Here is a 14243-nt window from a genome sequence, read left to right as displayed (position 1 = left end):
ATTATTGTAGAAGTTCAGCATATGAGAATTATACACACAAAGATTTAATGTCCAGAAGTAGATTAGAACAATACACACATGTTGAAGTGACAATTCAATGACTAGTGTAGATAGAAACGGTGTACAAATTAATCGTGGAATATCACATTGTGATACAATTGAATGATTCAAAATGAACTATTAAGCTTACGAATGGGCGATCATCGTACTTTATCTCTTATTGAACATTCAATACATACTACGGGACCATGGAGTAGAAATACATTTATAAAAAGTCGTTTCGTAACTGGCAAACGCAATATAAACTAGAAATGAAGAGCAAATTTCCCACTAAAGATTATCGATAATCCACGAACAGCAGCACATCACCGGTACCATTGTCCCAACTATAAGGAGAATTGAAGTTTGTTGGCTGATATAGCGTTCAGGCAATGGTTCAATAGTAATGCTTTGAATAGCTGGCGTATTGGTTAGCAGCAGTGTTGGAGGCATTTGTGTTGGCACCCGGAGTGTTGGAGCCATAGCCACGATGATAAGGATGGGGCAACGTCTGGGGAGCTCCACTGGAGTAGTATGCGGCGGCATTGGTATTATTTACAGCGGTTACCGTAGCGGCTGAGGCATTGGCAGCTTCTTTCTTGAGTTCAGGCAGCAGAATTGACTTTCTCTTTCTCAGTAAATTTTCGTCTAAAGAGCCGATAGAGCCATCGCTCTTTTTCTTGTACTGCTGGTCTCTCTGTTCGATAGATTTCTCCGTGATTTTCTTTTCCTTCAAGCATTCGTTGATTGTATCCTCGTTAACGCCGAACGAGCCAGGGTTATTCCAGAACATATATCTGATGACATCACGACACTCAGCGTCAGTGAAGGTCTTGTTGGTGGCCTTGTTCAACTCGGAACTGATGAAGCGCCATTTTTCCAATTCGCCCGCGTCTAAAATCTGCTGCAAGTGAACCTTGTCACGCAAATCCCAACTGGACAGATTGTTGTTACCTTGCTGTCCCACTATGACTTGATATCTGTTTCTGGCAGCTAAATAGGACCCAACACCCGATATCTCGGCTATCTCTACCCACGACTTACCCTTCTTCTTGAGCGAGACGATCAATTCGTCCTGAGCCTTCAGGAACTTGGACTTTCTCTTTGCGCGTTTCTGTGCAATGTTGAGATTCAAGTCTGGTCTAGCTCTGGCACGCAGCAAAGGAGGAGGAGGTAAAAGCTGCTGCAAACGTTCTGGGAAGTTAGAGTAAATTACTGGAGGGCTGCCGGCACCGCCGGCTCCCGATGGTTTCTGTGGAGCTACAGAGAGCGAGGGAATGCCCAACTGTGGGCCTGGTACGGGAACGTGATACTGGGAGTAACTCTGGTTGTAAAAGTTGGCCTGGTTGACGTTGTTGGGAGTCCCAGCAGCGTTGGCGCCTGGTGCGTTGTTTGCGCCAGACGCATTCGAGACACCTGCGTTATTGGCAGTAGCTACATTATTATTGCTGTTGTTGTTATTACTACTGATGCTGCTGCCGCCGGGCGTCACGCTGGGCTGGTTGCCGCCATTGTTGGGGATCAAGAGATAGTTGTTGACCGGTATTGGGTCAAAGTAACCCGGGTTCTGTTGCTGTTGCTGTTGCTGCTGTTGTTGTTGCTGTTGAGCGTAGTTCTGGCCGGCGATTTGCGCAACTGGAGGTGGATACATCACCAGCTGGTTGATGGTGTACTGGCCGTTAGGAGGATTCATCTGGAGATACGACGGTTGCTGCATCACAACCGGGGAGGAGTAGAACCGAGGCTGGTTGTCGTACTGGTTCTCCTTCATTTGGTGTGGGGGTGGAGGCACTTGCTGCGGTTGGTATGCGTTGGGATGGGGGTGGAAGTTAGAGGAGTTGGCGGCGTTGTTATTATCGTAGGACGACATCATGGGGCGAAACTCGCTGTAGCTCATATGGAAGTTAGGGAAGGCAGCCGGAAGTCAAGGTATATATCTGGCGATATATGTGGCTAATAAAAGACTGTTGGAGTTGGTGGACACCAGAGTTATCAGCGAGATGTTCGTGATATCAATATTATTTTATAAATTAGAGTTGCGCTTGTTGCGATAGTGAATCCTTTGATGAGAGACGCTACGGCGGGGCACTGGATTCTTATTCTGTAGTCAAAGTCAGTCGAGTCCAGACTACTAAAATAGACAATCAGATTGATCAACGAGTTAAAGACTGGGGGTGATAGATTTGGAGTTTTGGGGTTTTCCTGTCAACTAATTTATGTATCTGTAGATCTTTTTTTTCGTGGACACCACAAGAGTCTAGGTCAGTCACCTTTTACTAGTTGGAGTTGCCGTAGACAGAAGACGAGCTGGTTGAATTCCCGACAGAGGAAATATAACGTGCAATGACTGAGATTGAAAGCGATGTGAACTATGAAGCTGAAACAAAAAAACAGCTGCTTTTTTCGAAACCCACTTCAAGATATTGCTGCTGAGGGATGATTTTTCCCACGGACACTGACTATATTCTACGCCGTCTCAGGAGATGGAGATGATTGTGAGTTGAAGTTGGATGGGAGGAAAATCGTAGATAAAGAAGTTTAGGCTCCGGTAAGAAATGATTTCTATTTCAGTTGGTACTTAAATGGGTTTTGGTGGTGGGAGATATGAGGTCAATTATATTCCATTTTTATTACGGTGGTGTGAATCGTATAATTGTTTTTTTTGGTGAAGCTAAGCACAGTGAGGTCTTTTTTAATTTTCTTGTGTGTAATAAAAGACTTTTGCAGTTTGGGGTGGTGGGATTTTATTTTCAGCCCGATATATTAATTAATTTACGAACTTCTAAGTGTATATTTTCCAGCTCTAAGGCAATATTATCAAACCTTAATTAGGTTTTTCTTTTTTCTCTGGCTGGCCCCAACTGGGGGGATCTGTTACACCTAACCTGCCCGCCTGAGCAACACCATGCGGATTTTGCAGGTTGTGCCTTCCCCATTTTGCCTGCACGAACCTCTGCACAAACCTCTGCATGGTACATGCCTGCGCTTCCAAACTTTATCTGTATAGCAACACACCCGACAGCTGTACAAGCAGGTTACTGTCAGTTTCATTTACCACAGCAACACTGGCATCGCTCCTATCTTGGGAAATTTGGTAGCCACATTGACTCCGCTGCCGATCTGTTGCGCTGCCGCCATCGCAATGGGTTTATCAGGAGGGAAAGTTCTATTATCAGCGCTGCGACGAACTCAGCAGGCCCTGGAAATTGTCGCTAGCAAAAAAAACCAGCGCAGACTCCACCTGATGAGCCGAATAAGTGTAGCCAGGTAGTATTAAAGCAATTAGTGTTTTCTATTTTTCCTTCCCTTCCTACATAGAACTACTGCAACCTAAGCTAGATGGTTCTAGTCAGATCCACCCGCTGGACCCAATTAATTACCATTGCCTGTCTAGACCTGGATTCGTTATCTCACTTTTAAGCATACGGCGACGAACAAAATCAATTATCCATGCGTCCACACTTCCATAGACGCTCTTGCCATGAAAAGAAATTGGCAATCTAAATAATTGGATTAAAATTATGCTGTCCACAGATAGCAATCTAATCTGCCATACTCTAATTTCGTGGTTCTATGCGTTAAGTGGATTGTCTAGTTGAAATATTTCGTTTGCTGGGTATTGTTGTAGCCATTTTTTCACTCCCCGTACTCTTGAAACGTTCGCTTCTATTATGTAGCCGTTTGATCTTGCCTTACATGGTGAAAATACCAGAAAGCGGATATGCGTGGTGGTCGTTCCCAGACTGAATATCTGAGCAACATGACCGTGACAACTCTACTCTTTATGTGTGTTACAGTTCAAGGCTCAGTGAGAATCTTAATTGTTCGCTCGGAATGGAGTCTGGCGAAGAGTACGCTTCGCCAAAGCAGGTGGAAGACTGTACCCCTGCTATCATTCCAGCAAGCCGCTGTAGAGCGTTAAGATTCGGTCTACATTCTGATCCACTTAGAGCTCGTTTAAATCTGCCTCGTCTGCCTTCTACATTCCTTTTCGCAGCGAAAGGGTGCCCAAACAATGGCTTTAGACAGTGCTCCCAACTTCTCGGTAATATTGTATAATATGTAGAAACCCAGTTACTACAGAAAATCCAAGAGCACATAATAATCGCCAATAGCCGGGCTTATTTTGTGAATCAAGGTGCTCTCACCGCGATGGCTCCTGGCTACTCGAGATCTAATAAATAACGAGCTGCGTAGGCTAACTGAACCACTCCAGTGAATTTCATCTCTACCTAGAAAAGCACCTGACCGGCGTCGCATAATTATTTCAGAGACTAGGATGCCAGATCATCGTCTCCCGGTGTAGATCTTGCACCGATCTCGAGGAGTAGGGCTATGTGAGGAGCCGCCGGAATTCTTCCACGTCTGGTTGCCTTGCCCTGGTAGGCTTCTCCGGCGAAAGCTCTGCAAAATCCCTACTGCTGTGTGGTCTCCCGACGAATCTCTACTTGCCTGCTTAGCCGCGTGGACTCTGTAGACGCCGGCAGGCTCGCAAACTGCATTATCTGCAATTGTTGATCTCTCCCGCAAACTAAGGAACTTCAATGTTCACTAGATAATTAATTTCTATCTGCTATTTCCATACCTTTTGAAACAATTATTAAATAGAGAAGTATAAAATTGTTATGCATGATCGTACGATTTTTTATGTTTTCCCAATCGGGCTTATTTTTTGAGTATTACGCAATACAAACTACTAAATAGGAACCGCGAGCGAATCTTGATATTCATCATGGATTTTGAATTACGACGAGTGGTTGGAACTGGTGGCTGTCAGGAAGAGTAGCTGGCCGTATCTCAACTTGGCTACGTCACAAGTCCGACATCACAAGAATCAGCCTGGTTTCTGCAAGAAACAAGTGGCCACAGTACATATATGTCAACAACGCAATAATGCTATTTGTGCAAGCTACATGAACAACTCTCCATTTGTGCGCCGCAAGCATGCGTATCCTCCACAAGCACATTTCACTTGTTGCTGTATTGGAGTCAGCTCAATGCCTTCAAACATACATCCCCCCTCCATTGTCTACAAGCAATAAGGCTAATTTCACTTCGGCATTTGCAGATATGAAGTCTTTTCGCTATCGCTCGATAGCCATGACTTTTGGTACGATCGTCATTTCACGCACAAGTTACAATCTCCAATGAATCTTCCAAAGACAATATTTTTGTTGGACTTGCATATTTTGCAGGTTATTTTACGGGGAACCTATCCATAATTACCTACTATGGGCGATGTTAAATAATACAATACATTCGTGCAGGATGAAAATTTTGAACAACTGTAGGAAATGGGTGCATTGTGCAGAGGAGGGGCTCGAATCTTCTCCTATCATTTAGGGAGTCTTCTCCCCACGGTGACGTTTTGTTATCCCTTATTGCTCATAATATGGTATCAATCGACTTGGAATGACACATATGGCGGAGAGAGAGTTACTGTCATATCCTCTGGTATTCATGTTGTTCTTATAGAATTGCATATTTTTTGCGCAATCTAAGCATTGCAGTTCATCTCATAATATTACACAAGATAGTTTCCAGCAATGATGGCGGATATTTTCTAGGGGGCTCATGCTTCCCCGATTTCTAAAACAAGGTAATCATACATAACGATCTCTTTGAATCTAGATTCTCCCGCTAAACCTGCTTTACTGCGGTCGGTTTGATTTTTGCTCGTTTCTTCACAGTACTTCGAACCTCGCTGGAGTTGCTACAGTACCGCCTGGTGACAGTAGGCTCGAAGTTGGCCAAGGTTTTTCACCCGCCGTGCAATCAAATCACCCCTTGCTCAAAAGGTTTATCGGATATTATCTAGTCCCTTAGACCTTACTCTAATAATACTGCATTGGTGTATTGTATTTGTATGCTTGTAGAAATGAAGACTATTTACGAAACAAAGGTGCTTTCCTAATTGTATGCCGCTGTCAGCTGTTACTACGGAGTTATCATATGTTTCCTACAGCCTGTTGTGCTGCCGGACATAATGCATTGTTTATCGTGTTCCTTTCACTACTAATTCTTTGCAACTAGACAGACTAGTCTCGTAAACGGCTCCCTTTTTTTCTCATACCACTAAATAATACATTCGAATCATTTTCCACGTTGTCCAATTCGTATTCAGTTTGTGCAAGGAAGAAAGGAACAATTCGACCTGGCCGAAACAGGTAACTGTGCTTGGTGCTGTTACGGTTGAAGTCAACAGCCTTTCAAGCTGTCTGCGTATATATATGTGGATAACGAACAGTGATCAATTAGGAAACTCAGCTTTTTTGTCAAATATAGTTTCTTTCCAAGTGTCCAAAACGAGGTACGGATTCTTCCAGGGGCGTAAAGATCTCGAAGATATGAAAACAAGTCTATGCGTTGGAATATGCCCAATATTAAATTCTTAGTTCTTTTGTTTCCAGAATAATGGAGCATGTTATCAAATAATAATTAGCGAGTGATAAATACGAAAAGCTATAAGTATTGAAGATCATCTACTACCTAATCCGGACTGGCTCACTCTGATTGTTGCGATTGACTGGTGGTGAATTTTCTATCCTTCTGATAATATATTTGTGGGCACTACAGCTGGAAACACATATGTGTTTGGTATCCATCTAAATTGGGATATTGCAAAATAATATATAGATGTATAGCAAGCTTTGCAGTATTTGAGCTAGCTACATAAATATTAAATTGGAATTGCAAAAGCTTGGAAGGTAATTAAGAGAAGACAAAGACAAACTCAGCAACTCTCCTGTGCTACTGGATGCAAAATCTTCGGATGTGAGATACAGAAAACTTACGAAATTGTGCAAATTAATTTCGCCTCGTATTGTCAGGAACTCCGACTGTCAAATTTTGTTTGATCTCTGAAGAGGTTTTGCTGTTAATTCGAATACGAGCTAGTAGTTGAGGTAGTTCGCTTTTGAAAATCGTCTTTCTTGTATTATGATACTAAAGAAGGATAGCATTAATAAATTTCTCAAATTACTGTTGTTGCGGAAGGAAAACTTACTTTCTTTGAAGAATTTTCATTTCACGTCTCTTTACTAATGCTCTTTATTACAACCCTTAGATACGTAATTCACATGATGCTGCCGATATAAAGACAATGACGTTATATTGCATATTCTGACATCAAGTGTAATGGCTCTAAATTTATGAAGGACATTAGAATTCAACATTTTTACATTGTACGAAATTGCATATCTTGGTGATTTTCATCTGTTTGAACTTTACCATTTTTTGTAATATTGTTATTTGAAGCTTCATAATCGAACGACAGCAAGCATGCAACAATTTTGTATTTGATTCATTCCACCAAATGAAAACGTATAAATTTTATCCTGAAGATATTGATAGTTGTTTGAAGCATAGTTCACTTTATCAAGAGAAGAGTAGTGTTTGTTTATGGAAACAATTATGAAAACTTAGCAAATTATCAAGTTAGTTCCTTGTATCGAATTTTAGATTACATATACAAGAATTACTGGTATTAAAACAATATACTTTGTCATATTGAGATATCTACTTTATTCATGTTCCTTCGACTGTTTCAAGTTATCTCAACATCCTAACACCAATTTGGATATCCTTTGATCATTTTCAGTAATCACCAGTTGTTAAATTCCAATGAATTTGAATGAGCTGCTACTAGTCAATTGAAACTATTCATACCACTGTTCTCAAGGCTCGTTGAGTTTCTAAAGTGCTCAAGAGATGGTAAAAGAAATTATCAATGTTGATAAATGCGGCTCATGTTTGTCGATTTGATTAAGCTGCATTCATTTTGGATGGAAATTCAACCAGGAGGACAATGATCTTGCGATTGACTTGTTGGTAAATTATTCTTTTTTGGTATATCTTAAAACTTCGAAATTCTGTAATATCAAGGATAACCATTGCAATAAAGTTCGCAAATACATCTCCATACAACAATCAATTTTGGCGTCCTTCGAGAAGTCCACAGATAGTAATTACATAACTCATTGCATGGAGTTTAAATCGATTATGTCTATCGTTCATATTTTAGTATTGTTGGCTCTCCTTACTTGGCTCACCAATACTAGTATGTGAAAGTTGCCTATTACGAAGGGCACAAAAGGATGGTAAACTTGTTTTACATCGACCTAGTCTCTCGTATGTTGCCTGGCACCTTTAGTTGTCTACTATTCTATCTCATGGTCTCTGAACGGTACACCTAAACAGCTCATCATGAAAGTGAGTATCTTTGGCGGAATCATGGAAAGTAATATTGATTCACCCGCATTTGCTCTTCACCTTGGATATATCAAATCTTCTCCGACTCATATAGTTTATTCTTGCTAACAATACCTTTCCAAACGTTGATTGTTTAGAGAGCACAAATGTTGTTTCTAAGTCTGAAAATTCGTTATCTCAGATAGTTGTCCCGAGTCGTCTGTCGCTTTATTCGGATTGATTCGATTATTATGCCGATATTGGTCACTTGTCAAAAACCCGATCTTGACCTACGGAAGAACGGACGGAACCTGGGCAATAGCCTAAGTTTCAAATTAATCTATGATAAAATTCATTTTGATTGACAATGTCTATTCAATGTAAGTCTTTTTGAAGAGGTCTCGGCCAAAATCTTAAAGCTAATTTTCCATTCTGTTGTCAGTTTCCTATATCCAGTGTTGATATCTAGGGTAGGAGGCGAATTAGCTTGGGATCTTAAAGATATTATTTCAAATTTGAACTAGTTCCAATGTACTTGCACCCTTTAAGAATTTGAGTCTTCTTAAAGTTATTATTCCATAGTTATGCTTCGTAAGCATCTTTTTGGTCTGGTTAAATTGGTCCAATAGTTCGAAAATTTGATTCCACTTCATAATGACAAGATCTTCTAAACGATTGGCATCAACTACTATTTCTAGACGTATGAGTTCTTCGACATTTAGTGCTGCTTGTTGGAAAAAATGGAATGCCTCCAGGTCATAGGAAAGAGAAGTTTTTGACAGGTGTTACTTGAAGAAATCCAACCCAGAAGAAATCAGAAAAAAGAAACGAAGAGGGACTTCAAAACTGCAAATCAAATACTCTCACTTCGCTATTACGGTCTTTGCTGGAAGCTTAACGCACCCACTGTCTGGTATGAATTGCTATTCAGATTGTTCCGTTGTGGTGAAAAAGTGTCTCTGCCACTTGACCACCTGCGGAATCTTGCAAGAAGATTGCTGAATTAGAGGTAGAGTTTAATGCATGATAAGGTGTCATATATTAAAGGCGTACGGCATTTTTCAGAGCGTACGATTATTTTCCGTTCACCCTTCACCCAATAAACAACCTATTATTTGTTACGAGTTCGAGTTCGAGTTCTTTGCAGATTGCGAAAGTATTCCAATGCCAAAAGGCTCAGAACACCATGCGCAAGCAAATATGCGACTCATGGTTAAAAATCAAAATTATTATTCAGCTGTTTGTGCTACGCATAGATTTTTTAAGCCAGTTTTACATCAAATTGTTTTTTTATTATTGTTGCTTGTTCATATTTTTAACTAACAAGAGAATACGAATTATAATATTGAGCTCAAAATAACCGTTTAGAGATTTAGCCAAATATCGTTCGAATCGACGGGAAGCTTGCATCACCCTTTCTAAGAAGTATTGTTTCCAGGGAGACCAGGCATGGGGGTTCCTGCCGCATTCGACATTCCTGTCGTAAATCTTTCTGAAGGAAAATATCAGAACGAGGCATAAGCTGGGATCTGGAAGACATTGTTCGTATTTTGTTTGCTAACGAAGAACATCCATCTCGAAGGAAGAATTCTAGAGATTTTCAACAATTTAATACTGGCGTCAGTTGTCACCTCTAACGGACAGCAATATGTCGTGGAATTTAAAGTTTCCGGTGACAAACACAAGGTTTTGTTTGACTGTGGCCGATAAAATTAATGGTTACAAAAGTAGATAATCTTCACCCCTTGTTAGTTTCTGAATAATTCACAGATCCTCCTCAATTTCTAGAAACCTGTCATATTAAAGTAATTACACTTTGGCTGCTGGAAATGGCTGTTGTGATTCTGAGGCAGGTGGAATCGGCAGTGCTAGTTCTGTCAAGGCCGTTCGTATTTTTTGCCCGTTCGGCACTTAGAGAAAGTTCATGTACAGTTTAGAATAGAGTAGAACTTGAGAAAACGAAATCAAATCCTTTTGGTGGCGCCTCTGCTAAGAGATATAGTCCTTGAATATAGTCGCTCTGAAGTACACTTCCATGTCCACTGCCATTTGGAACTAAGCTTGTATAGGTTAATTTCACGAACTGAAAACTCTAGATATACCAAAATCGCCCGACATCATACATAGAGACTTCTCGAAGTAAATACTAGATACAAAGATTGCCAATTCGGAGAAAAAAACTTAACCGACTAAATTCTTAAATGAGTCTAAAGGCACCAAGAAACATTACAGATTACTATTATTATTCTACCCTAATTGAAATTTAATGATATTATTATCCTCCAAAATATCATGAATTTGTGTCCAACAAGAATTATAAATTTTTTTTTTTAACGTAGTGGCATACATTGAACATACTAACCCATATAAACAGCTATAAACTAGAGATAAAGGCCATTATCATCCAATGTAGCATGGGCCAACCAAGAGGAAACCCAAAGGATGAAAACCTCTGAAGAAGGCGCATAAAAACCGAAACCTAATTAAAGGTATAAGAGCCTAAGAATAGGCGAAGTAGAAATTAAAAGTCTAGAAATTGAAAAGTCTAGAAATTAAAAAGTAATGAAAGTGAACAGTAATAAAATTGAAAATACTTTAATAATGTCGAGCCTGAAAAACCGATACCCATGAACTGAGAAAGGACAGAGAATAACATACTCTATCCTCATTCGTTCGTCGAAGGCGCAAGGAATGCACCGCATGGAGGTATTGGTTAAAAGATAAATAGGCTGACTCTGGATGTTGGGAATTTCCCATGTAATTCTGGAGAAGAAAATCTTCGTCCTGGGGTCCAATCAAGGCCCTAACGATACGACTCACTTGACAATTTTGATAAGTATGGTGAAAGAATTGTGTGTTTGTAATTTGTTGTAGGCAAAGTTTGCATTCGACTGGTACTTCAGAAGTATCATGGTAGTCCCTATGGCCTAAATGAACGCGCCGAATCTCCTCAACTCCCTTGGGATGTTGTAATTGAATCTTGTAAATTACCTCCCAAAACTGTTGGTAGTCCTCTGTAGACAAGTTGAATTGCTTGGAAATACTGTCGGAGGTGCAAATTCCAACATTCTGTTGATGTTTCCGTGAACATTGTCGAAAGGTCGTCGAATCGACGTCATCCATCCGCTTTTCCCATAATTTAAGGTCCGGAGGATTGCGCACCATAAATTCAAAGGCAGCTTGATCAAAGCTCATTCTAAACTCAGACGTATAGTAACGCCGCCGACCATCGGTGTAGTGTTGTTTGGCTTTTGTGAGACGAAACCATGCCTTCAACCAGTCTTTTTCGGTATTTGAAAACCCCGCGTAAGCTTGGTACTTGGATAGCAAACGAGGCCCTTGTGTCTGGATCCCGATTTCTACGAGGAAGAGATACCAAGGCACCACCTCAGTTTCATTGGGATAAGGAGAGGAGGCGGGTGGAATAAATGCATTGACAAATGTTTGAATCTTATCGCGAAATGCAATAAGATTCCAATCACGAGTATTGGTTAGCGTTTCGTAAACAACCTTTGCCCTCCTGCCCTGAACTTGTTCTTCAAGGTTGATGAGCCCAAAACCTCCACGTTTTTTAAGTCCGTGTAAGTTTGAGGACCCAATATGAGGAAGATGGGTTTTGATCATTTTTATTAGCAGTTTGAAATCCGAGTTTTTCATCGGGTGGTGGAGATCTCGTGGATAAATTTTGGAGTAAATATAGGTATTAAAGCCTGTACATCTAAGATGAACAGGAAGCTCTTTAACCGAATGAATCATGAGTTGAGTAGATAGAGATTGAATATAACTCTCCCAATTAAACCCATTGATCGGGACTCCTAAGTATTTGTGTTCCGTTACACTAAGATCCAAGCCTGGAAAACCAAGAATGTTCCGAATCTCTTCTGTCGGTGGTTCTCCCCAATAGCAGAGGCGGGATTTGGAAGCACTAACTAAAGAATTAGAAACTTGCTCAAACGAAGCAAGTTCCTCCTTCAACACTGCATGATCTCTGCTACTGTTGACAAAGATGGTTAAGTCATCGGCAAACGCAGCGTATTTTGTACGAATTGGTGACAAGTTATCGAAATGGACCGGGATTCCTTCTAGCCTGTCCTTAAGACGGGTTAGGAGCGGCTCGAGGCACAAATTAAATAAAATGGGCAGTACGGGATTCCCTTGTCTGGTTCCCTGTCTCAACGGGAAAGGGTCCGACTGGGTATTATTAGTAAAAATGGCTGCAAATTGCTGTGTCGTTACCAGCATAAGAATCCTTTTGAATCGCGTGCCTAAACCAATTCGATCAAGCACCGCAGCTAAATAGTCGTGCGAAATTCGATCGAAGGCTTTGGTGAGGTCCACAAGAATTATATTTGCTTCGTTCAGGAGTTCAGGATCAACTTTCATCTTGTCAATCACTGTGCGGAACCGTTGGATCTGAAAGTCCATCTGGCGTTCCGCCATGAAACCACATTGGTCGTAACCGACTAGGGAGTCGACGACCGTTTGTAGTCTCATGTTGAGCACTTGTGAGATCACTCTCAACCCAGTGTCAATGAGTGAAATAGGACGGAAATTGTTGATAGTGGGGTTTTCAACAGTGTGCTTGGGGATGATTCGGATTAATACGAGCGCAAAGTTGGGCGGTAATAGTCCGGTCTCCATTATTTCGTTGGCAGTGATGACTAGAAGAGGACCCACTTGTTGCCACACTTTTTTAAGATAGCGATACGGGACGCCATCTTTTCCTGGTGTGGATTGGTTAGTGGTACGACTGAGAGCCGTAGTGAGTTCTTCGAGCGTTATAGATTCTTCTAGTTTTCGTTGGTCAATCAATGAGATTGTTTTGCGGAACTTTTGGACGTAGGCCCCGATAAGCCGTTTGGCTTCCTGAGGCTGTGAGTCCAGGTAAAGATTCGCATAGAAGTCTCTTTGTATTTTGAGGATTCCTTCGGTGGTAGTTTCGGTGTGACTTCCATCTGCTGATGTAAGTCTTAAAGTCAAATTTGACTGCCGAGTTATCCCTTTAAATCTCTCAGAGAGGTCATTAAAGAGAGCTTTTTCGGGGGTGATAAGGCGTTGCGGAGCCTTGGCGCCGGGTTTTCTACCAATGTACGAGAGGACTTCTGGAATACGTTCAACGTACTCCGTGTAGTTTTGGTAACCATGTCTTTTCATGACCTCAAGGAATTTTTCACTGTCGATCCAATGGTCTCTTAATGTAAACCTTGGTTTACCAATCTTAAGAGTGGCCTCTGGTAAGATGATTATGGATGTATCGACGGTAGTATGGGTGCTTGTTATGAACTTATGTTTGTGTTGTCCGTATTGCCAGATCCTATCCTTTACTTCCCACGAGAAGTAAATTCGGTCAAGGCGGCGACAATTTTGGCGATTTTGGTTTGTGAAAAGTTTGATGGTAGGGTTTAAACATCTAAGGCAATCCTGTAAGTGAAAGGAATGATAGATGGAATTGAATGCTTGACGAGCTGGAATTTCGGCGGTAGGAGATGCCGAAGTATCTGAGTCAAGTATCGGGTTTTGGACCATATTGAAATCCCCCCCTACACAGAGGTGGAGGGTGGCATTGTGTTCAATGTAGTATTTTTCAATTTGCGCGTCTATCTGTTGCTGTAGGGCTTCAAACAAATCAGTCTGTTGACTGTATTGGCCACTTGGCCCATAGATGCAGATAAAGAGGAAGTATTCATTTGTTTCCTTGATTTGTAAAATGACATCCGCAACTTGGGGTGCCATCTCTGCATTCAAGGAAAGGTTATTCGACCGTATTTTTGAGAATTGCTGGTGTGTGTAGTTGAGAATGATGGCCGCACGAGTGTGCTGAGTGGAATAGATAAGTTCTTGGTCATGTCTTTCTAGTGTGTTTTCTAGAGAGGTAAGCCAATCGGTATGATTGGATCTATGTGAACGACAACTAATTGGTCGTTGAGATGGTTTTTTAAATTTGGTTTCTTGCATGAACACAATATCTGAATCTTTTGCAAGTTTCCAAAAATTGCCAATTGCAGTATTATTTT

At 41.1% G+C, this 14243-nt stretch overlaps 1 protein-coding gene across 1 annotated transcript; it reads right to left on the bottom strand. All coding sequences in view use genetic code 12, as the record gives it.

Annotated features, from left to right (window-relative positions):
* Positions 1 to 250: 250 nt before the first annotated feature.
* Positions 251 to 2579, bottom strand: PICST_67071 (predicted protein). Its single transcript, XM_001382597.1, has one exon. It carries the CDS (start codon positions 1934 to 1936, stop codon positions 437 to 439), a length of 1500 nt encoding a protein of 499 aa, XP_001382634.2. The 5' UTR covers positions 1937 to 2579; the 3' UTR covers positions 251 to 436.
* Between the last annotated feature and the right edge of the window lie 11664 nt (positions 2580 to 14243).

Source organism: Scheffersomyces stipitis, chromosome 2, assembly GCF_000209165.1.
Source record: "Scheffersomyces stipitis CBS 6054 chromosome 2, complete sequence".
Lineage (NCBI taxonomy): Eukaryota > Fungi > Ascomycota > Pichiomycetes > Serinales > Debaryomycetaceae > Scheffersomyces > Scheffersomyces stipitis.
Note: the sequence above shows the minus strand (reverse complement) of the source record. Positions and strands in the feature narration are given on the sequence as shown.